The sequence below is a fragment of the Camelus bactrianus genome, chromosome 32, assembly GCF_048773025.1.
Source record: "Camelus bactrianus isolate YW-2024 breed Bactrian camel chromosome 32, ASM4877302v1, whole genome shotgun sequence".
Lineage (NCBI taxonomy): Eukaryota > Metazoa > Chordata > Mammalia > Artiodactyla > Camelidae > Camelus > Camelus bactrianus.
The window spans coordinates 2,367,990-2,393,314 of NC_133570.1; the positions used below are offsets into that span (position 1 = coordinate 2,367,990).

Sequence of the window (25,325 nt, forward strand, 5' to 3'; positions counted from 1 at the left end):
CATAATAGTTGGGGCCTGCTGTCGGCACCTGTAGGGCAGGGCCTAAGATGACAGATGTTTCCACACAATGAAGAATGCCCCTCACTCCATTTGAAATTCTAATGTTCTGCTGACATTTTTGCAAGACTCATAACTCACCTGAAGGACTATCACTCTTTCTTCATTTTTTTCCCCGTTGCGACAATCTGTAATTTGGCTTGACCTATTATTGCTAGTTCAATCACGATCATTCTGTAACTTTTTATTACCTTATACAAGTCAGTCTGGTCTATGAATTCTTCTCCCAGTTGCAGATTTTATTTGACCGCCTCACAATGCCTTCTGGTGATGGTATTTCCAAACATTTGCTTATTGAAATGGACGTGAGTTTATTATTTTTAGAGGTTTAGTAATTTCCCATTTCTCTTATGATAAGAGCAGAGATTTGCAAACTTTTCCTGTGAAGGGTGAGGTAGTAAATATTTTTGGCTTTGTGGGCCATATGCTGTGTAGCCTGCATATTCTTTTTTTTTTTTTTCCTGCTAATATATATGTTTTAATTGAAGTCTAGTCAGTTTACAAGGTTGTGTCAATTTCTGGGGCACAGCACAGTGCCCCAGTCATACATGAACATACATATATTTGTTTTCATATTCTTTTTCACTATAAGTTATTACAAGATATTGAATATAGTTTCCTGTGCTCTACAGTATAAACTTGTTTATTGATCAGCAGCCAGTCCCGTCTTTTCCCTGCTGGCTCACGTCTAGGGCTGGGGATCGCGGGGACCCTCTGTGTCAGTTTCCCTCAGTTCTGCCTGCCAAGCAGGTGCCACGTTCTCCTCCGAGCCTCCTCGGAAGCTCCACTTCTGTCCCCACTGACTTTCCAGCTGGAGAGAGGGCATCCCAGGGTGAGGGTACCTTTCTTCCTATGCAGCTCCCTCCCTGCAGGACCAGTCCTGCACCAATTTTTCCTTTTATCTTTTTCTTTCTTTTTTTTTTTTTTTCTTGCTGGATTTTGTGAGAATCCTCCTGTATTTTGAAGCAAGAGACACTGTGCGATTCGATGGGCTTGTAGATGTAATTCTTGGTGTATTAGTGGGAGAGAGCAAGCTGTGAGTCTCTCTACTCTGCCATCTTAGCTCATCTCCCCCTCTTTTTCCTTTTTTAAGAACGTTTTAAAAAAATGTGAAAGCTGCTTTTAGCCTATGATCTGTGATTCGACAAGCCGTGGCCAGGTTCGACCCACTGACCGTGGTTTGCTGATTCTGAAAAAGCCAGCTCTGAATGTGGCTACAAGGACTGTGCACCCACCGTTCAGCTGCTGCAGCTCGTCCCTCCATTCCAGGCCCTCTGGGTGTTCCAGCCACACTGGTTTCTCTTATTTTCTTTAACCCGTCCCACTCTCTCCAAGCACAGGGCATTTGCACATACAATTCCTTCTGCCTGGAACCCTTTGAATTCCTATCCGTCCCGTATAGAGACCACAGCCTGAGCCTTGCTGCCCCCGGAAACTTAGCCTTACCGCCCTGTGCTCGACCACAGTTCTCACCTCACCTGCTACCTCTGCTTCTCACCTCGTTTTACAGTCACCACTTTACATTAGCTGAGGTGATTACTCATTTATTTAGTGTCTGTCTTCCCCACCAGACCATACGCTCTAGAAGAGCAAGGGTCTTCAGTCGTCTGCTCTCAGGGAGTTCGGCGGGAACCTTGAGTTACGGCAGTTGCCAGTTTCCGTGGTGTAAATATTCCCACCCATGTCAATGTCAAGTTACCAAAAGGATGTCCCTGCTTGTGGAGGTGAAATGAGATGCTCAGAATCAGCTCGCTCTGGGGCACCACTGGATCTCCATCTTTTTAAACTAACCTTCATAGTTGCATCCCCATCACCCAGAAGAGTACTCAGTAAACAACAAGAATTCCAGAAACATCATTTGGATAAATGAATGAATGACGTACATATTGGGGTGGACAGTGATGAGGCACAGAAATAAAAGGCAGAAATAAGGTGTGACTCGGGTCAAGCTGCAACCTCTCCATTTTGCTTCTCTGGAATAACTGGTTACCAAACCTCAGCGTATGGCGAGGTGGGGACCAGAGGACGGGAGAAGACAAATTTTTGGTGACAGAAATCTCACTGTAAAGTACATAGGTTAAAGGGGTCATGTATATTTTACTCCATAAGGAAAGGCTTTTATTCTGCAAATGCTAATGAAGAAAGTTAGAAAATATATGTCAATAGTAGGAACCTTGAAGACTGTGATAATGTCTGAGAAGGAACAATTTGTTTGAGTAATATCTTTATTTTAATCTTGAAAATGAGACGTGAGGGAAGGGAGGAAAGGAGGACATGGCTCTTCCATTTGGGAGAATCTGGTAGCCTGTGTCTGGGTCTGATGCAAATTCCCAAAACACCATCACAGACAAATACTGGCTTGGTCAGGAGGATTCCTCCCAGCAGAGCTGGAAATGCTTAGTACCGGGGATAATGGCCCCTCCACCCCGTCGCTCATTCCTCATTTCTCTTCCATTGCCAGCATCTTCCACATAGCGTTTGTCAATTGTTTTGGGTGTCCGCCTGACTTTAAAAATTCCTTCCATTTCCCAAGAAGCAGATCCTGAGACAGGAATCTGTGTGCAAGTGATTTATGAAGGGAGAGTCCCCCAGGAAACCAGTTAGAGATCAGGGAGAGTAAACGCGGGAAGGAAGAACCCAAGCAGCGGTGCCGTTTCAGAAGGCACGTGCAGGGTGGTTCAGCCTGGTCCCCTGGGGAGACTCTGGAGCATGAGCAGCGCCCTTGACTGGCCCCACTGAAGCAAGGGGTCTGGGTTTTCCCCTTCGCCACCATCAGACTCTGCCCAGGGCCGCCTCTGGGGGAAGTAAACTCTGAGGCATGTGCAGGTTTTTGCACTTGTGGGCAAGGAGGCTTCAGAAACTCCAGAAGAGCCATCCAAGGAAGGTCACGGGTAGATAATGCCAAAAGCAAGAGCACTTAGATGCGGTGAAAAGGGAACCCTTGAACACTGCTGGTGGGAACTTAAATCAGCACAGCCACTATGGAAAACAGTATGGCGGCATCTCAGAAAACTAAAAATAGAACTACCTCATAAGCCAGCAGCCCCACTCCTGGGTGTATATCCAAGGAAAATGAAAACACTAATTTGAAAAGATGCACGAACCCCAGTGTTCATCACAGCACTATTTACGCAGCCAAGACATGGAAGCAACCTAAGTGTCCATCCACAGATGAATAAGAAAATCAGATGTGGTATATATACACACAATGGAATACTACTCAGCCATCAAAAGGAATGAACATTTTGCCATTTGCAACCACGTGGAAGCACTCAGAGGATATTATGCTAAGTGATGTAAGTCAGACAGAGAAAGACAAATACTGTATGATACCACTTATATGTGGAATCTGAAAAATACGACAAACTAGTGAATATAACAAGGAAGCAGCAGACTCACAGACATAGAGACCAGACTAGTGGTGACCCGCAGGGAGAGAGCAGGGGTGAGCCGCAATATAGGGGTGGGGATGTGGGAGGTACAAACTACTGGGGGTAAGACAGGCTCACGGTTGAATTGTAGAACGCTGGGAATATAGCTGATATTTGTAATAATTGTAAATGGAAAGTAACCTTTAAAAATTGTATACAGGATTTTTAAAATTAAAATTAAAAAGAGAAAAAAGCACTTAGAAGCCAGAGGTAAGGCATGTGGAAATGCTAGAGGGATATGAGGAGGCCTGGGTGGAACACTGACACCACCCACCATAATTTGCCACCCAGTAACACGTGGCCCTCTCTCATCACATGACCTCTAGAAAGTGTCCTCAGTTTCTTGGAACACATCTCACGCTACTGTCTAAGGGCAAGGTCATTCTGATGCTGAATTCGCTCTTGCTCTGGCTTGACTTCTGTTTCCAGAAATTCTACCCAATTATCTTTTAGAGTACCATCTGGAAAAATCTAAGTTGGAAATGGAATTTCACTCTCTGCTTTCCCCCACCCACCCTGCCAGCTTCTCCACGACACTCACTCTCACAGTGGAAGCCAGTTGCCCACGTGGGTGGTTGCAGAATGTAGTCTGATCATTGGCATGCTTTTTAAGGACCTACCATAATATGCTGGTTTTCTAATCTGAAGGAAAAAAAAAAAATACAGGTAGCTTTAAGATGCATGGACTTACCTCTGAAATACTTAGCTCCAAATTGTTCTGATGCCAGCAGGTCAGTGTCTATATGGTCCGACGGGATGGTAGGCTTCTGTATCGAATGCTCTAGTTTCCACATCTCCACTTTGATTTAGAGACACATCATGGAACTTAAAGAGTTGGCAGAACAGCCTAAAGGCAAGCTAACCTCAAGGCATCTCATTACAGAAATGTCCCAGCTTTGCTTGTGCAGCTTTCGTTGGAAGCATCCAGTTTCGGGGTCTTGAGTAAGCCCTGTGTAACGTACTGACCTGTGTCTCTAGTGGGGGATGAGAAGTCGCCTTAGTGATCTTCATTGCTAGTCAGCATGCCCGTCCTTGCCCTGGAAAAAGAGGTGGGGGCATAGAACCCAGTGACCAAGAGTGGGCATCCTGCAGGCAGATCTCCTGTCTCCTTCACTCAGAAGCTGGGTGGCCCTGCACAAATGTGTCACCCTCGTCTACAAAACTGGTAGGAAGTAACTATTATTTATAGGAAGACCGTGAGGACGGCGTAAGACAAAACAAGGCTTTAAAACAGCGCTTGGCACATTAAAAGTACTTAGTGAAGTTTAATTGTTCTGTCACTTTGGAAAAAGAGGCATGAGGTGGCCCTGCAAAGCCTCAAGTCCGGTCCTCTGTCCTGGGTGTCCGAGCCACGGCCCTGGAGGGTGTGCTCCCTGCCTGTGCCTCTGCTGGCCTGACCCACAGCTCGTTTCCTGAACAGCCGTCTCACTTCCCCCACATTTGGGGAGGCCTCTGGCTGTGTCACGAGCAGTTGTGTCTTTGTTTGAAGGAAGCTCTTCCCACTGAAAAAAAGCTTAGATGTTTTTAAAATTAAGGTATGGTTGATTTACAGTATTGTGTTAGTCTCAGGTGCAGAGCGTAGCGACTCGGTATTTTTGCAGATGGATACCGTTAATGTTATTAGAACATAATGGGTGTAATTCCCTGTGCTGCACAGTATGTCTTTGTTGCTCATCTGAAAGGCCTGCATTTTGAACCCAGAGCACAAAGGAGAAGCTTATTGGGAAATGAGACGACCTGTTTGAATCCAGGAGGTGTTATTCATCTCCTCCGTGAAAGAGGACGGACCACTGGAAGATGTCTCCAGACTCACATGTGTGGAGCCAGTCAGTAAGGATTCGAGGTGCCCGTGAGAGGCTGCGTCCCCTCCTCTGCTTGCGTTTTGCTCGTCTTCCATGCGGAGGACAGCTGCAAGCCAGACAGGGCAGGAAGAAGGCTCCTTGTCTCACCTACGCTGGTAGCGGCCACACCAGCGGGAGACACTAAAACCGCAGGCAGCTCCTGGGTCTGTAAGTGTGACCCAGCACTGGGCCTCTCCCTGGGGGACCGCACTGTGTCCCACGCAAACCCTGCCCGGACTCAACAGACTTGACGTGGAACTCACACATCAAGTGTTGTCCGTCCGTATGGCTCATTATTTGACTCGCCTACGAGGGGAGGAGGGGAGGCTGGGTGGGCGGGGCTGTGTGTCTAAGGCCACCAGAAGCGGCATCTGAACACTTTATGCTTATGCAGACCCCCAGGCCCCCTTGGCTGGAACACTGTCCCTGTCCTCCCTCACTCTTGTACTCATGGACGTCGAAAATTCTTCTTCTTGGTGCATCTGTGTCCTCCCAGATTCTACTGATCTTATTTCCCAAATCCACTAACTTAGTACATTCTATGTCTAATACCATTACATACAGAATACTTCCAAGAGCACAGGTGTCTACATTATTAAACTTTATAAACCTCTAATGCAGCTGTTCACGATCCTGCTGGCATGGTAGAGTCACCTGGATGAAAAAGAAAGGAAGATGGAAGGAAGGAGGGAGGGAGGGAGATTAGATGAGAGAGAGAGAGAAAGGAAGGAAGGAAGGCAGGAAGAAGGAAGGAAGGAAAGGAAGGAAGGAAGGAAGGACAGAGATTAGATGAGAGAGAGAGAAAGGAAGGAAGGAAGGCAGAAAGAAAGAAAGGTAGGAAGGAAGGGGAGAAAGAAGGAAGGGAAGGAGGAAAGAGGGAAAGAAAGAAAGAAAATCAGTGCCTGGCCCACTCAAGAACCATCAGAAATGTGAAGTGGGTGGTGCCTGGACTTCAGTTTATTTGTAAAGTTCTCCCAGGCAATTCCAATGCCTTGGCGGCAGTGGAGAACCCCTGCCTATAAAATACGCAGACGTATTTTACATACTTCTACCTGTGCCTCTGTATTTATCTCCTATAACGTAGCAGCTTCCTTCTGATGACTACCAGGCGTTATCCTCTGCACCAGACACACTTGGAACAGGACAAGCATGGCTACGCTTTTCAGTCTAACACCCCAACACTCAAACTGCAAAGGTACAGTCCTTGGCTTTACAGCTAAACAGGAAGAAGGGATAAATATTGCCAAATATGCAGGAGTTCTGGAAGCTCTCGAGTGCTAAATATTTACAAAAAAGGAATTAAAATTCAAATTTCCACTGATTTGCCAAGACACATATGATGAGATATTCTAAAGCTAGATCACCATGTGCAGAATTTACAGAGGAAATTGTCAGGAAGCTGGGGCACACCCTGCTGCATCAGAAATATTGATAAGCCCAGGCAAGCTACGGACTCAGTCAAGAAAAACACAATTTCAGGACACACGATCTTCCTAATGTTTGCTGTGGCCCCCAGGTTAAGAATTCCTAACTTAGGGTGTTTTCATCAGCACCTCAAAAGAAGAAAGCTAGCTCAAAACAGACTGCGTTTCCTTTACATCTTGGCCAGGCAAGGGACCTAAGGGAAAAAAGGGAAAACCAGACTTGGTAGGACAGCCAGGCAAGTTTCCTGAAGGAGTAAAATTAGATGAAGTACATAGAGCACTTTAAAAATGATTGATCCACTATGGAGGACAGTATGGGGGGTCCTTAGAAAGCTAAAAATAGATTTACTCTGCAATCCAGCAATCCCACTCCTGGGCAGGTATCTGGAGAAAACTGTAATTGAAAAAGACATGTGCACCGCAATGTTCACTGCAGCGCTATTTACAACAGCCAAGACAGGGAAGCAACCTAAGTGTCCATCCACAGATGACTGGATAAAGAAGATGTGGTACATTTATACAGTGGAATACTACTCAGCCATAATAAAGAATAAAATAATGCCATTTGCAGCAACATAAATGGACCTAGAGATGATCATACTAAGTGAAGTAAATCAGACAGAAAAAGACAAATAGCATATGATATCACTTATATGTGAAATCTTAAAAAAATGATACAAATTCTGTTTACAAACCAAGAACAGACTCATGGACATAGAAAACAAACTATTGTTACCAAAGGGGAAAGTGTGGGGAGGGATAAATTAAGGGTTACGAATTAACAGACACACACTACTATATATAAAATAGGTAAATAACAAGGACCTACTGTAGAGCACAGGGAACTATATTCAATCCTTTGTAACAACCTATAATGGAAAAGAATCTGAAAAGAAAAAAAAAAAATATATATATATATGTGTGTACGTATGTATGTGTATAACTGAATCACTTTGCTGTACACCTGAAACTAACATTGTAAATCAACTACACTTCAATAAAATTTTTTAAAAATTGTAACCTCAAAAAAATTTTTTTTCAAAAAAGATAAAAAATTAAAAAATAAAAATTGTTGCTGGTGTTGTAGACAGGTCTTGGAGAATGGGAAGGATTTGAATACATGAAGTTTATAATGTATTGTTGGTAAAGTGAACTCCATAAGACAAATGTGCAGGTAAGAACAGTCCCGCATTCCGATGGAGGCCAAGGTCGCTCAGCTTCCTCGAGGTTCTGGCACCTCGAGGGGCAGAGAGTGGGGAAAGGTCACATGACTGTGTGCAGGCGTCACTGCGTACGAGTTCCCATGCGCCTCAGTGGTAGAGCCCAGCTCCTGCACTCAACAATCCAACTTTCGCTGATTCTGTTCTGTGGATCTCTCTTTGCCCTGTGACCAGAGATGGCAAATCCCAAAAGAAGGATGGTCCCATTTCATGAATGGGGAAGTCAGACCAACATTCGTGGGATTTCCAGATACAAAACGCACAAATGCCTTCCGGCACCCTGATCTCAAGTTTCCTGTCCTTGCAGAACCCTCGTCAGACGTTCCAGACAGACGGCAGCGTACGTCTTAAGAAAAGCAAGCTGGAGAGGGGATAAATCCCCAACGGCTGACGCAGTTTGTGTCTAATTCTTATCACAGCCACTGTTTCTCCGAGAGTTAAGCATCCTTCTTTCAGAAGCTGAGAGTAAATCTTGCAGGATTTAAAAACCAGGGGCCATTTTTCTCTAATCACTGCTCACAGCCCAGGGTCGCTCCTCCTGTTCCGGCTGCGAGATCGCTGCTTCAGACGAAAGCTAACCTCTGCAACTGGGCTCTCGTCGCAGGTCTTCTGATGTCCTGTCTCTGTTCCTCCTCCCCCTGGAGTTCCCCCTCCTTGTCTTCTCGGCCTTCCCCTCCCTCCCTCCTTTTATTCTGGCCCCCCCAATATCCTGGTACTCCATCCCATCCCTCCCTTTAAGGAGGCAGCTCCCTGGAGCCCCTGCCATTCATCTCTGAGCTTCTTCCTGATAAATCTGCGTGCCTTGATGGCGTGATAAAGATGCTTCAGAGCTTTGCCTTTTACAAAAGGCCAAGCCTCGTCGTCCTAAAGGTCGGAGTCAGTGATCATTTTGCAAGTATGTGAAATTCAGCACCTCTACAGGCAGATCTGATGGGGGAAGTTGCTTTGGTCACGAAGGGTTCAAAAGCGTCTGTCCTCGCTGCCTCCTGGGTTCGTTGTCACCTGTGCTCCTCTTCCCTCAGGGAGTGGCTGGTACCACACCTGCCCTGCTTTTCACCTGTCACTTAGTAGAGCCAGTGATTTAGAAAAGCTGACTCTAAAGAGGCAGAAGAGATAGCCAGTGAATGAAATGAACCAAAATAATTGTAAAAATCGTCCTGATCGTCCAACTGGGATTCATTGCCAGATACGTGTTTGTGGAAAACCTAGAATGTCTAAAAACGAATCCTTGTCATAATCACTCCTATTTCCAAGTAACATCTGGCTGCTTCTCCCGGCTCATCCGTCTGGATCCCTTGGCCCCGCCCTCCTGTTCACGCCTCACCTCTGATTCTCTGCAATTCTGTCTCAGCCCCGCTGGATAGCAAAGCCAGATCACCCTCAGACGCCCTTAAAATTCTGTGCCCCGGGCTTGAGTGGACTGCAGCTTTGGGAAATCCAATCTAGGCAGCTCAGAGGTTTCGGGGAGAGAGGGAAAGAATCCTGTCCTCTCAGATGGGGCACGGGGAAGAAAGCATGTGGGAAATTCAATCACCATTTCCCGCAGTTACCCACACACACCTGTCCTGGGGACTCCGAGCAGCTCACACAGAGCAGAGCTGCGAAGCTGGAGTGATGGCGACCGAGGCCAGGCCAAGGCCATGGATCTTGTTAAAGGCAGTTTGTCCTTCTGAGGATCACATTTCTTTCTGTTTTTTTCCTCTTTTTTTTAATTGAAGTAGAGTTGATTTACAATGTTGTGTTAGTTTCAGGTGTACAGCAAAGAGTTTCAGTTATACACACACATACACATTCTTTTCCAGATTCTTTTCCATTGTAGGTAATTATAAGATACTGAATATAGTTCCCTGTGCTGTACAGTAGGACCTGGTGGTTTTCCTATTTATATGTAGTAGTTTGTGTCTGTTAATCCCAAACTCCTAATTTATCCCTCCCCCTCCCCGTTCCCTCTGATAATCATAAGTTTGTCTTCTACGTCTGTGAGTCTGTTCCTGTTTTGTAAATAAGTTCATTTGTGTCATTTTTTTTGATTCCACATATAAGTGATATCATATAATATTTGTCTTTCTCTGCCTGGCTGACTTCACTTAGTATGACCATCTCCAGATCCATCCATGTTGCTGCAGATGGCATTATTTTTTTGCTTTTATGGCTGAGTAATAACCCATTGTGCGTGCATATATCAACACATATATATCTTCATCACAACTTCTTTATCTCATCACCTGCCGGTGGACCCTGGGGAATCCTATCTCTGCCAAGCCCTTCGCAGGGATGCTATGAACTCACGTGTGAAATAGTTGCCCGCCGAGCACGCCCACCCCAGTCCTCAAAGTTGTTTTCTCCTCCCTCTAGTGTGGACGGCGCCTCCTACGAAGTCATGCAGATCGACGTGGAAATCGAAGAGCCCAGTGACCTGCCGGCCACGCAGCTCATCACGTGGCAGGTCGACTACCCAGGAGGCACCACATCCGACCTGGGGGTGTCCAAGATCTACGTGAGCCAGAAGGACTTGATCGGCATCGTCCCGCTGGCCATGGTAAGAATGGCCCTGCCTTGGGCTCTTAACGCAGACCGCGGGGAAAGACGCTGTCGGGGAGTGTCAGTGAGCCCAGAACCGGAGGCGGGGCGGGGAGGGGAGGAACCGAACCACGAAGTCGACCGCAAATCGCCAATTCTCAAAAATTATTTTCTGGATAGTATCTTTAGAATATTATTTAGAAAATAATCAAAATCCAGGCATTAGGTTTGGGTCTTCCATTATGTGAAAAGGTGACGATTTAATCAGTCTGTAGGCTAAGGATTTCAAACACATAACACTTGCAGGGATCAAACAGACCACGTATGTGGGTGAAGTTGTGGCAGGAGGGAGACTTGACAAACACCTGCCTGGTAAAACGGCCCCAGCCAATGTTTGCCATGCAGGAAACCAAACCAGATTCTGGGTTCTTCAGATCTGCTGATTTTAATGTGAAACACCAACTTGTTCATGGTGGAACCAATTTTCCCTTTAGAAAATCAAAGTTATCCAAGAAAGGGTTAACTCAAAGCCATTCACAGGCCATCTATTTATGTAACTTGTAATTTAAAAGATTTAGGACTCCAAGTCTGCCCCTGTGTTTCCTAGGATTTGTGGAAAACAAGATGGGCTTTCATCCCTGAAAGGACCCGCCCCCTGGTTTCTAGGCAACAGAAAACATTGCCTGCGGGAAGACGGATCACCCGGGTTCACCTAAGCCAAACCCCCCAGCAGCCTGTGTAGCCCCACCTTTCCCCAGGGCCGCTCTGCAAAGGAGTCACCCGTTTTCTGAATGTGGGTTTTCCCAGTGCCAGTGCCTGGATCTGCTATTCCACTGACAGCAGTTTGAGGTTTCTGTTACAAAAGTCCTTTTACTGTCAGAGGTGAAGGATGGCTTGACCTCTCCGGTGTCGCCGTGGTGTCTCCCCCTCACCACGTTTTAGGGACTAGTGACAAGTGTCATTATGTGGTGGTGAAGGGACGTCAGGAATCCATCTTTCAACCCAAGGTGACGTGGACAGTCACCTTGTGACAGTAAGTTAGTTATTGGGCTGTTCATCAGGGAACATAGAGGTGCTGGGGCCCATCCATTGAGAAAGGCTCTGATTAACTATTTCTTTCATTTTAAAGGCACTGAACCTCCCCTGGTCCCTCACTTCATTTCTGACAGCAGCGCTCCTTCGTTTAGGCTGTTGGTGGTCCTATTGCTAGGGGATGGCAAGACCATTTGTCTCGAATAAGTAATTCCTTGAATTTGTTCCTTTTCGGCATCTTTGGTCTGATGAGCTTTGGGCTATGCTCTGAGGGGCTTCCCTCGCTTGGCTCGGCCTAGACCAGTGGGCTTAGTGTCCTGCACTCAGCACTCCTCCCGCCTAGGCTGTCCCTGTGACGCTCCTGGTGCCTGTTCCACACCCGCAGAAATCTCCACTCCCACAAGAGCCCCTCTCTCTGTCCTCCACTGGCCTCTGAAACCGTCCTCACCTCCGGCCCCCCCTTTCCGGCTGTGATGTGCGCAATACAGAAGAGCGTACAATGGCAGAGCTAGCAGGAACCTCAGCTAAGGCCTAGTGGGCCCTTTCGTCGGTTAGAAGCTTTATTTGGCTGAAAGCAGGGGAACTCCCTGCCCGCCCACTCCACTCTACCCCGGCCAATAGCGGCTCTCATGCAAATGCGTTTCTTCTTTGATGTGAAGGAAGTCCTAAGGTTAGTGGCGTCAGGCTGGTCTGGTGCCCCATGCGATCTGGACTCGAGTGCCATCTTTATTTCTGCTTCAGCTTGGATTCCATCCTCATGGTTACCTCAGGGTCCAAGATGGCTGCTGGAATGCCAGCCAGCACGTCCACATTCTGCAGAGCAGGAAAAAAGTAAGAAATGTCGATGACCAAACTGGGTCAGCTCCTTTTCCCTTCAAGGAGTCTTCACAAGAATCCAACATAATATTTCTGGTTATATCCACATGGCAAGAACTCAGCCCTGTGGCCACACTTAGCTGGAAGGAAGGCTGGTAAATCTCTTTTACAGCATGGTGCATTGCGCAGGCTTGATTACAAGGAAACAAGGGATTAGATATTGCAAAGCACAGAGCAGGGTTTGCAATAATCCTTCTCTTTTTCCGCTTGAGGGAACTGAGGCTCAGAGAGGTCGCTCATCCTGGCACTGGAGGGTTTTCTATTCTCTGTTAGTCCTAGGAGCCGCGTAGGAAGCAAAATCACATGCTTACAGCTTAGGCTTACCCCTTACCTGCCATGCAATCATGCTTAATTTCACTGAGCCTCAGTTTCCTCATCTCTAAAGGGAGGGAAAGATAATATCTACTCATAAGGTTGCTGCAGGGATAAAAGGATGGTTCAGGAATGCTTGGAAAAATGCCCAGTGCACTCAGACATGCAGTAAACGTTAGCTACTCTTATCACGTATTTGCTGAATGCAAAGGATAAGCGATACACTGGCCATGATGTACATTCTTTCAGGGAAGAGAATGGTCCCAGCCCCCATGTTTCCCAATATAAGGGGCGTGTGAGGTGGAGTGCAGGCACTCACTGATTCTGGAACGGAAGTGAATGACTTGGATGAAAACACGTTTGATCTGATGCGTTTTTACTGACACTCCCTGAGCGTCTTCCTCGGGAACTGACCTCCCGTCTCTTGTACGCAGGGTGTTCTGAGTTCCGTTTCCAAAGAAAGCTGTTCCTTTCACCTTTGGCTTGATGGGTGAAAGAACTTTCGCCATTTTCAGGGGAGTTACTTCCATTAAATAGACCTGTTGCCGCTTCGTGTTTCGTGCTCACTCCGTGTTTATTGAGAGACATTTGGAAGAAATCTGATATCATTGCATCCATGAATCTACTTGTTGGTGTTGCACATTCTTGAAATGGTCAAGGGACAGAAGGATGGCTAGCTTCACCTGGACCACAATGAGTCCAGGAGGAGAAGATACTTTGAGTAGCGCTCAGGGCTAGAGTCGGGAGCTGGATCTTTAAAGGAGACGGGGGGGGGGGGGGGGGGGCGGCCGGAAGGTTTTCAGCCTGGGGCTGCTGCACCGCTGAGTGTCTGTAAGTGGAGAACCGATTTGGGAGGGCCGGCGGTGGGGGCGTCAGAGAGGCTTGGGGGTGGTACTCTGGCTGCTGGAAGATAACCCTGACCTAAGATGCTTGGCAATTCCTTGTCCTCACCTTTCTTGTCTGATGTGAGCAGCCTGCTCAGGTGGCTCTGTGGCGTAGGACATAGCATCCTTCTATCCTGTGGCCTCAAAGGTATTGACCTCATCCCCAAGACCCCAAACTAATAGCAGCTGTGTGTCCACGAGGCAGCTGCAGGCATAGGACAATGATATGGGAGATGGTTGTGCCCCTCTCCGTGCAGGATGTGACCTTTTTCTGAATGCACCACCTCTGCTCCCGTCCCATCAGCCCATGAACTCCACCGAGGGACCACATCTAGCTGCAAAGGAGGCTGGGAGAGCACGCTTTGTCCCAGGAGACCACGTGTCTGGCTACAGTTACATTACAGTGGAAGGAGTGCATGTGGGAAACACTGAGGCTGTCCTGGACCACCGCTGTGGACCATGGTGATAGCAGTGGAGAGATGGAGAGGCAGAGCACTTTAGGATACAGCCTAGTGGGTGGATGGTAAGACTTTGCGATGCATTGGATGTAGGCGTGATGGAAAAGTGGGAAAAAAGATGTATCTTAGTTTTAGACCTAACCCCAAAGTTCCCATGTATCCCCATGACAGCACCACACAAACTTAAAATGCTTCAAAGATTTTTCTATACAAAATATCCTGTGGTTGACATTTTCGCCTCCAAATCCTTGCACACGTCTCTGATTCATTCCCTGAGATAAACCTTTAGAAATGAACTTAAATCAAAGGGTGTGAATCAAAGACTTTGCAGTGCAATCATATTTTTTTTGATAACACTCCCCAAACTGCCTTTCAGAAAGTTTAACCAATTTACTATTCCACCTGCTGTGTATAATGACGCCCATTTCCCTGCAACTTCACCAACACAGACTACAAAAGTGAAAAAAGCTATGTGTTAAGCAAAAAACAATCTCAGTGTTGCTTTGCCCTTCTGTGTTCACATTTTTAAAAATTTTCCTTATTAAACATTCGTTCTTAGCCGACTTCTGTTTCCTGTTGGAAACAACTTCTTACGTTGTCATCAAAAATCTTTTTTTTTTTTTTTAAATTGTGGTTAAAACACACATAGCATTAAATGTACTGTCTTGGCTACTTTTAACTGTTCACTTCATTAGTGTTGAATCTGTTCACGTGGTTGTGCAGCAGACCTCAGGAACGTATCATTTTGCAAGCGTGAAACTCAGCATCCACGGAGCACTAGTGCCTGCCCCCTCCTCCCAGCCGTCTGTAACCACCTTGCGTTTTTTGCGTTCATGGATTAGCGATAGTGGCCTTCTGTAGGACACTCTGCAAGTACGCCCCCTGGCTTACCATCTGCCTTGCAGTGTCACAGATCATGCGTTTCAGCGTGCGGAAGTTTGGCGGGTATTTGTGTAATGTTTACATAGTCAGATCTACTGATCGTTTCCATCACGGAGATCCCTCCTCTGCCCCTAATTGTAACCAAGAGGAGCAAACATGCCTGTTTTCTGCGTTCTTGTAGAACCTCTAAGTATTAAAATTCCCACACACGGCACATCTGAATGGGTTAGAACGATAACCTTCAGGAAATGGTGCTGCAAGTCAGCGCAGCCGGGACTGCTGACACTCTGACTAAGGGCTTGAGATCAACTTGGGGTGCGCACATGGCCCCCCATTCGTTGTGTGAAGCGTAAAAACCCCACCTCCAGGGAAGCTTTGGAATGAGGTGCAGTCACGCGCTTCCGCTCAAAGCTGATTTTCCAGGAGACGCTTATCCCTTCCTCAGTATTTTGTCTATTTTTCTCTCCCTGATGTCTAGGGCCTTAAAAGCCTTAATTTCCTTTTCTTTTTTTACCCATTCATGTATCTCTATGACTTTTATTACATTATAAGTGATCTCTTACTATCTCGTAGGTAAATACATTTTTTGTTCTTAGAAAATTCTAAGGAAAAGGTCATTAGATGAGCACGGACATGGATCTAACTGGCGCATGTCTGTAACTGCGTGTCAGCGTCGGGTTCCGGGGAGCGGTCTTTGCACTTCTTAGAGGAGATGGAGCACATCCTTCTGGGGGCGGGGGGAGGACCCAGTTTCTCAAGGCTTTTCAACATCCTTCTCTCCTATTTGCCACCTGAGTTTTGGCAAAAAGAAAAGAAAGAAAGAAAGAAAGAAAGAGAGAGAGAGAGAGAGAGAGAGGGAGAGAGAGAGAGAGAGAGAGAGAGAGAGAGAGAGAAAGAGAGAGAGAAAGAAAGAAAGAAAGAAAGAAAGAAAGAAAGAAAGAAAGAAAAGAAAAGAAAAGAAAAGAAAAGAAAAGAAAAGAAAAGAAAAGAAAAGAAAAGAAAAGAAAAGAAAAGAAAAGAAAACGTTTTGAGCTTCCGCTGGGATTCAGAGACAATGACCCTGATATTTGAGTGCCCTACCGGCTAGTCCTTCCAAAGCTGTTAACACGTGCTCTTTTCTCTAAATAAAACAAACACTATTTTCATTCCTGCTGGGCACTGGCTGTGTGGGGACTGTCACCAGGGCTGCTGTCCCAAGTGTGGGCTGCAGGTGGATGGGGGCTCTCCTCTGGATCGTGAGGACGTGCCCTCCTCCCAGGCGGGGCTTCTGGTGAGGTCCCCGCTTCGCCCTGCCTCAGCCTTGACCACTACGTTTCAGTTATTAGAGTTGAGTTGGGACTTTACTTTTTTTATATTTTTTATACAGTATACTGCACATTTTTTTAGTTTTCATGTGTGGAGTCATTATTGTTTCTAAGAGGAGATTAGATCTTTAGCAGTTTAAACTTACATAGTGATTAAAGGAAGAAAGCCAAGTATGAAATGAGAATCAGCAGAATGCGGTAATCCAGGATTTGACACAACATTGTAAACTGACTATAACTCAATAAAAAAAAAAAGAATGCGTTGATCCAGTCATAAAGGGCAGTCAGATGTCCTTACACATATTCAAGAAACCAACGTGATAATTAGTCCATTTGTGGCCTTATATTATTGTTACTGTTTTTCAGGTTCCTTATATAAATGATGTCCTAGGGCATTTTTCTTTCTCGTCCTGGCCCACTTCACTTAGAATGATGATCTTCAGGTCCATTCATGTTGCCGCAAATGGCATTAGTTTATTCTTGTTTTATGGCTGAGTAGTGTTCCATTGCATATAGACACCACATCCTCTTTATGCAGTCATCCGTTGTTGGACACTTGGGCTGTTTCCATGTCTCAGCCGTGGTAAATAGTGCTGCTGTGAGCATTGGGGTGCATGTGTCTCTTTGAATTTTATTTTCCTCTGGATCCATGCCCAGGAGTGGGGTTGCTGGATCACGTGGTAAGTCTATTTTCAGTTTTTTAAGGACTGCCCTCCATAGTGGCTGCACCAGTCTACACTCCCACCCGCAGTGCAGGAGGGTTGGGACTTTAGATGAAACTTAATCAGGAGGTGCAGTCTGCACAGACAGTTATTCTTGAAAATAGCCAAAGGAGAACCCTCACCCTAAGGTGACTTGGCCAGCGTGACAGTTCATGGTATTTATATAATGCAGAACTAGAGTCCCCGTGTCTGCCAGACCTGGCCCTGCAGAGTTTCAGGGAAGGGCAACCAAACTTTTAAGCAAAAACAAAGACTTGAGCCACGTGATATATTCCAAGCTTCTCCCCAAATGTGACATTAGTGGCAGCCCAGATGCCTCTCAGAATTCTCTGCACAGCCCACCTTCCACACCCCCTCCTCCAGGGGGTCTCCCTTGATCTGCACAGCCAGCTGGGATTCTTGTTGGCCCTTCCACTCTGTCCATCTCATGATCTCCTTGCTCACAGCGAGCACAGTAGTCGAGTTGGGGAATTCAGACACTCCTGAGGTGTTTTTGCTGGTTGAGATCGGACCATGGGGAGCCCAGATGGGCAAGAGTCAAACCCGAGAGGCTTGGGCAGACCTAAGCTCAGGATGTCCCTTTGGGTTCCTTCTAAGTCCCTCCTGTGTCACCTTACTGTTTGAACCCCACCCAACCCCTTCTAACCGCCAAGCATGTCTTCCAAAGCAGAAGCAGCTGGACTTCCCTGCATCACCCCTGACTTGCCCTTTATGTCAGACTGAAATGCCTCTTCTCATCGGCTCGAGCTGAGAGTCTCTGTAACCCAGACAGTGACAAGTGGGAGCCATGCAGTGTAGACGTCGCCTGACCCTTCACCTCCTTCAGTCCCGAGTTCTTTCTGATGCGATTCTTGGAACTTCCAGAAAGCAGCCATCACATAAGCTCTTCCCTCCTCGTCTCGTCTGCGTCTTCTGAAACCTTACCGATCAAGGCATGTCCTCATAAATCGAGACGTCAGTAGCAAGTCCATTTCTGTAAACCCAGCAGGCGAAACTCACCCGCATTTTGGTAACCATGCGATTTACTCTTGCAAAGCTTCAGAGGATATCAGTGCATCTTAAATAAGCTCTCCCAAATTGAACACCTTTCTCTTCTTACACAAAATGAACTTCCTTTTCATCCCCTGCACCCTCCCCTAATCTTCAGAACCCTGAGGGCTGATTTATCTTCTCCAGGCACTGTGACTGCCATCACACCGTGCCTCCTCCACGTGTGTGTACCTGGCTGAAGGCATGGTGACTCCGTGAGAACCCCAGAGGACAGTCTTCTCACCCACTGGCCCACATGCGGGCCTGTGGCGATGGGGTCACACTGACCGCTTCATCCATCAGTTGTTTTTTTTAAATGTATAGTCACTTTACAGTGTGTGTCAATTCCTGGCGTCCTGCATAAGTTTCCTTTTTAATGTTCTTTTTCATTGTCGGTGCCACGATACTGAAGGTAGCGCCGTGTGCTGTGCAGTAGGACCTGGCTGTTCATCTGTCATATATCCGGTAGTTGGTGTCCGTTCCCATCAGGCTGAAGGTAGCGCAGATCAGATCGTATGCGCCGCGACAGTCACTGTCTGCGGTCAGAACTTCAGAAAAGGCCCCCAGGTTTGGGAGGAAGCCCTCTTTCCTGGCTCCCATAATGAAATGTCCGCCTGCTGTTGGCCTAAACGCAGATCCTTTCTGCTTTGACTTTTCCCGCTCTCCGTTTTCCTGTGTCAGCCGGGAGTTGGCGCCCTGGACGCCCTCCGCCGCCTCGCGCAGACTTTGTGAAAACGCAGTCACGCGGAAGAGCTCGGCCCTGCTTTCATTGCTATGCTTGCTCTGCCGAGTGCAGGTTAGGATGTTGTGACAGCCCTTGGGAAAAACCTCTGCTCCGAGACGCATTCTTGCTTGGCGGCTTCACCTGCCCGCCCGCGTCACCACGGCTCCGCCGGGCGGGGGGGGGGGCGGCGCAATGACGTCACGCGCTCACCGTGCGCTACGTACCAGGCGCGCCTCCGCGTGGCCCCGCGGGGCTTCGCTCAGAGACCCGCCGATGCTGGCCCCGCGCCTGTCCCCATTCCACAGACGGGTGGGAGCGCGTGGAGTTGGAGGAACGGCCCCAAGCAATCCAGCTGAGAAGCTGAGCTGGAATTAAGATTCTGGGGGGGAGGGGAGGGGCCCCAGAATCCGTGCCCACGGCCAGGGCACGTGAAAACAGAAGTAAGGCTGCTGATCGGTTCCATATGCAAAGAGATCTTCGGAAAATGCAAATGCAGGAGAGCACACTCGTGGCAAATACGCAGTTGAGAAGTCTCCCTGAGACAGGAAAAGTCATCCGAAAATGAATTATTTATCACGCGCACAAAGCCTCTGCCTCTTCCTTTCAGCCCACTCTGCTGTCTTTCATGCTCCCTAACGAGCCGTCCTCTCCAGAGGTGATTTATAATGAGACAGCAGCGGCAGACCTCCGTGCTTTTAAAGGGACCCAGCACAAAGCAAAGCCGGGGACGCACTGCTATCGTGGGGTGTCGTGTGGTTATCACAGCCCCGGCGACGTTACAGGCAGCTGCTCCCCGTGAGCCAATGCCTGGGATGCAGTTCATTTTGTAGACACAACAGAAAGGTGGTCCATTCAGGAAACGCCTACCTAGTTCCCATTGTGTGGCAGGCACTGGCCTGTGTGTGCAGGGAGGCAACGCAGCCCGCCTCCCACTCAGGGCAGTTGGCTGACAAATAAGAAAAAAAATAGTTGAGCCAGATGAGTTCAGAACTGACCCATGCTTGGAAGGAAACAAAGCAGGATGTTGAGAAGGAGAAAGGTTGGCTGGGCGAGCCCTTTGAGACCAGGTCATCTCTGCAGAGGTGACATTTGGGCTGAGATGGAAAGCCAAGAAGGAGCCAAGGCAGGGAGATCTGAGTCTAGCTGGCTGTCTGGATGGAGGGAAGGAAGAGTGGGTGCCAGAGCCCAGAGCAGGGCAGCTCAGGGTGCTTCCGGACGGAGACCGTCCGGTGATGCTGGGGGAGGTCAGGGCAGGCGGGCCCTGGGCGGTGTACCTCACCACCCACGACGCATGTGGTAGGACTTCTCATTCACTGTGTTTAAATCATCTAACCCGTCATCTGTTTTTAAAATCTCACTCTGAATGCTGGAGGAGAGCAAACTGGGAGGGTGGGCACGGGACCACCATCGAAATGGAAAGACCACATCGGGGGCTACTTTAATGGTCTGGGGGAAAGGAATGAGAATCTGGACTGGGATGATGGTGACATTGAGGACAAATGGGAAGTCTTGGGGTGTCCTTTCTAAGTCTGACCATCAGAACCTGCTCAGAGACAAGATGAGGAGTGTGTTTGCCTGGGAGAGAGAAAAGCGCCTAGATTAGACCCAGCGGTCCCACAGGACTCTCTGAGATGATGCCAACGCTCTTTGACCTGAGCCTTCCAATAAGGGCCACCGCCACGTGTGGTCACCGAGCTCTGGAAAGGCGCCCGGTATCACGGAGGTGCTGAGATTTTTATGTCACTGAATGAACTGAAATTGAAATAACCATCTGATCTAGTGGCTGTCAGACTAGACAGGACGCTGCCTTGGGCGGGTGCGGGGGCGGCCGTGCCGTTTCCTGAGCTGGTGTCTGGACGTTCTCCACATGCTCTGTGGAACCCCCGCTCCGCTCTTCTGCGCCCTGAGCTACGCCCTTGGAGCCTCTCCTGTACAGAGGGCCTCAAAGGGGCCTCATGGTCCACTGGATTCTGGTTGGGTCTGGTCAGTGGAAGGCAGTGGCGGAAGATCAGACGGAGAGTGAAGAGAAAGGTCGGGCTTTGCGTCCCCTCCTTCCTTCCCTGATGGGCCACAGGTTCCCAATGGCCGCATTGCTCTGTCAACGTCACCAGGTCCTGTCAGTCAACATGCTCGCTGAGTAACAGCAGAAGTACCAGTCACGGGGGTTGTGTTGCAAATCCAAGTATCGGTGTCCATCTGCACTGATGGGTGTCTCGTTGAGGTGCCTGCTGTAGACAGCTGGAAGTATCTAAATGCCGCGTTCTGTCTTATTGTATAGTTCCTGCCCTAAAATGCATTCACTGAAATGTGTACTATTTTATGAAAGCATGGTCAGTTACAATGTGTCAGTTTCTGGTGCACAGCACAGTGTCCCAGTCATGCAGAGACATACATACATTCGTTTTCATATTCTTTTTCATTAAGGGTTACTACAAGATAATTGAATCTAGTTCCCTGTGCTATACAGAAGAAATTTGTTTTTTTAATTTATTTCTATGTATAGGGGCTAACATTTGCAAATCTCAAACTCCCAAATTTATCCCTTCCCACCCCGTTCCCCCGCTAGTGAAGATTGTTTACTATGTCTGTGAGTCTGTTCCTGTTTTGTAGATGAGTTCATTAGTGTCCTGTTTTTTTTTTTAGATTCCAAATATGAGTAAGAGCATATGGTATTTTTCATTCTCTTTCTGACTTACTTCACTTAGAATGATGATCTCTAGGTTCATCCATGTTGCTGCAAATGACATTATTTTGTTCTTTTTTATGGCTGAGTAATATTCCATTTTATAAACGGCCATTTAGGTTGCTTCCATGTCTTGGCTATTGTAAATAGTACTACTATGAACATTGGGGTGCAGATGTCTTTTCAAATTAAAGTTCTCTCTGTATATATGCCCAGGAGTGGGATTGCTGGATCATATGGTAAGTCTATTTTTAGTTTTTTGAGGAATCTCCATACTGTTTTCCATAGTGGCTGCACCGAACTACATTCCCACCAACCATATTATTTTACTATAAATGATTTGCTTTTATTTCTCCTTTATAATTCACTTAAGACATTATATTGATTTTTTAAAGCATGTGTGTTGGTAGATTATATTCATTATGGTTCTAATTTAGGGCTAATAAAGTCAGCGCTACGTAATTTGTCATATAAAAAGAGCAGTAGCTCAAATGGGGCTGAAAACAACAGGGTTGGCAAATATTTTCTGCAAGGACACAGATAGTAAATATTTTCAGGTTTGCAGGCCAGGCACGCTCTGCTGCAACCATCCAGCTCAGGTCTTGTAGCTTAAAAGCAACCAAGATGTGTAAGCACATGGGTGGGGCTGAGTTCCAGTAGAACTATTTATGGGCATTGAAATTCAAATTTTATATAAGGTGCATGTGTCACCAAAAAAAGGATTCTTCTTTTGACTTTTTTTTCCAAATGTAGAAACTATTTTTTTCTCCTAAATATAAAAGCTGTTCTTAGCTGCAGGCTGTACAAAAACTACACTTGCCCGTCCCTGTTCTGATGTAGACACAGTCTTTCCTTACCGTTGTCTTAGTTGCTCCTTCTGGCAGCTGAGAACATCCCTGCCGTGTGGTCCAGTCATGATATAAAGCTTGACCCCCTGGAATGAAGGCTTCCCTGAAAATAAGAGCAAACTTAAAAAGTAACATTGTCCTGAGAAACGTGTGTTTTCTGCACCAAGCGGGGATGCCTTTCCCACTGCAGTCCGCTCCATGGAGAGTTTCCATAAGATTCGAGTTAACCAGAGCAGGTCGTCGGAGCCTGGATCACACCCTCGGCATCTCAGGTTTGACAGCTCAGCCCTGTGCTTGTTGGTTCCACTCCTGAGCAAACCCTTCTGACGGTTTGATCATTACGGTCAAATGAATGCCTTCCGTCTTTTCGGAGTCCTGGGAGATCCCCCACACTGGTGATGTTTCTTCTTCTTAAATCTGCCTTGCTGTCCCTCACTTTCTTTGATTAACTTGCTCGTCTTCCTCTTTGTTGACATCCACTGGACAATATCAAAATTGGTTGACTTTACAGCTGCCATTAGCCTTTCAATTAACCTCATTATCAAAGAGTTGAAGATGGTCCGGAAAGAGAGCTGGTAACTGCTCTGAGAGCATGCTTGTCACTCAGTCCTGGGTGCCACGTGCTCAGAGCCAGCATTTCCTCACCTCTTGAGTTGTTATCTAAAGGCTGGCTCACGCCAAGACCTCCGAAGTCTTGGTAGCAATTATCAAAAGGTGAAAACACCGCTCAGAAAAAGCAGGATTGCCTGGAGGAGCACCAACGGCCAAGCCCATGACTGTCTTGCTTATCTGTGAAATTTGTTATTCTTTTCTCAAGGGAGAGCACCTAAACCCAACGCAAAGTTTTGGAAGATCTCAGGATCCACGTAATTTTGAGAGTCCATCCAGCACTGGCTTATCTGTCACGGTCAGCTTGATGTCCCATAGCATGTGGTCAAGATCGTGGTCCACAAAATCCAACTTTGTCAGACACAACCGTCCTACCTAAAGGGTGTGCTCTGTCTCTCTGATCCCCTCATCTCCGTTTCCTTCTTCTCCGTGGTATTTCTTGGTACCTACCGTGCCAGGTATTGATTTGGTTCAGCCTACAAGCCTAGAGGGAATCTGGGCTTTGCCTGTGGGGTTCATGCCAGGCCCACAGCGGAAGCGCCATCCACGTGCTGGTGGTGTAGCATGAGTCAGACGAGGCCGAATTAACATCCCTGGCCTGAGAATTCAGAACTGCGTCAGCCTTGCGCAAGTTGAATTGCTTCTCTGCACCTCCTTCTTCTTGTCTGGATAATGATGGTTTTTACCTCCCAGGGTGATGTGAAATCCACCGAGCCCAAGTGAAACACTCGGCACCACGGGGTCTGGGACTTGGGGGCTGTGCAGTAAACACTTCTTGCTGCAATTAGCAACTACAACAAGAGGGACAGTGTGTTTGGCGATGTTAGCACAAAATACTGAAGTGGCTGTTGTTTCCCCCATATTCTTCTTGTACAAATTTTCCAAGAAATTAAGGAAAAAATAAACCTCGAATGTCCTATAGGGATAAAGGGACTCAAGAAACCTGTAACATTTGAAATACTGGGTAATAATGACTGTGCTCTGTGATGGGAGCCTTGGCTGACCAGTTAATCGGGCACAGAATGACAATAGTGACTTTGTGAGGACATTTTCAAACTCGGTCCAAACTGGTTTGTGCAGAAATCAGAATTTAATTGGCTCCCTATGTAAAACTGGATTCATTTGGCTACAAAAAGAGACCCCCCAAATACAACGGCTGTAACCACAGGGGGAGTTTGTCTCTTTTGCCTGGGAACGAAGTCCAGAGGCAGACATCGGACTGTTTTATTTGGGACGGATACAGTGGCTTCCTGGTCGTCAGGGACCCAGGATCCACCTGGGTGTGTCTTTCTAACGGGGGACTCTTTTCTCAAGTCACCTCATGATCCAAAATGGTTACTGAAGCTCCAGCCATCAAGTCTGAGTTCCAGACTTAAAAAGGAGGGAGGAAAGGCACCCCAAAGTCATCTACTATCAGAATCCGCCTCCCATGCGGAGCCTTCCTGGGAGCCTCCCACCACGTTGCTGCTTAGAGCTGCAGAGCCCAGTCCCACGGTCATTCTTGGGACTGCTGGGACACGAAGTCTCTGGGCTGAGTGCAGAGAAGGCTGCATCACTGTGCAACTCTGGGGGAGTGAAGTATGGCAGGTCCACACCTAGATAGAACTGGGGATCTCCTACCAAGGAGGCAGGTAGACCAGATGTTGCATGGCAGCCAGCCACGTCTCCCAGACACACATAACCTCCAGGTCTGCGGGCTGGCTTCTGACCAGTTCTACTCCAGAAGGTTCCATGGCACCCCCAGGAGCCAAGTCTGCCCCCCTGAAATCCTCTCACCCCTGCTTTCACCCAGGAACCAGCTTCACCCTCAGGCCAGTCCCCTCTTGAAGGCAAGCTGCTGAAGACGGTGCCAATCTCACACCCTCATTTTCCCAAATCCAGGGGAAAAGAAATCCAGGGCTCATTCCTTAAAGAAGTATCTGTGGCCATTAAAGGGAGAAGAAAGAAATGAATACGGAAGGGGCACCGGGGGATTCCACTGTGCCTCTTCGTTTTGCCCAGGAGAGGTGAACTTCCACGTGAACCCATTCGACAGGACTGAGAATTCAGGTGTCTGACGATGCAGCTTCTACAAACCTGGTGACTCCACCATCCAGATGTGTTGCCGGCTCATGAATGAAGCGTTTGCTGTCTTTTTAATAAGAACTCAGGACTTCTAAAATGCAGGTGTCGTGTAATAGAAGAACACAGGAAGAAGAGCCCCAAGTAACAGTCCCCAAGGAGCCTTAGCTTCCTTCCTTCCTAACAGGAGCCGCCCTCAGCGTTCACCAGGGCTGGCTGTAAATAAAGTACACGGGAAAGCGGAGAATTCCCATTTCAATACAAACCATGAAGGAACGAAGTATAAACGTGTTGGTCATAATGAGAAAAAAAATTATTATTAAAACTTTTGAAAACATTTCTCAAACAGCACATTAAAATATGTTTTTTTCACAAAGTAATGGTTTTCTCACATGGGACTTTGAACTA

General features: G+C 47.2%; 1 protein-coding gene across 1 annotated transcript in view; it reads left to right on the plus strand.

The window, feature by feature from the left end:
- TMEM132D (transmembrane protein 132D) overlaps window positions 1-25,325 on the plus strand; it is a 529,280-nt gene that overhangs the window by 372,353 nt on the left and 131,602 nt on the right. The window contains exon 4 of the mRNA XM_074356215.1: window positions 10,329-10,512. Within this exon, the coding sequence (XP_074212316.1) occupies window positions 10,329-10,512 (184 nt within the window). The remainder of the gene's footprint in view (window positions 1-10,328; window positions 10,513-25,325) is intronic.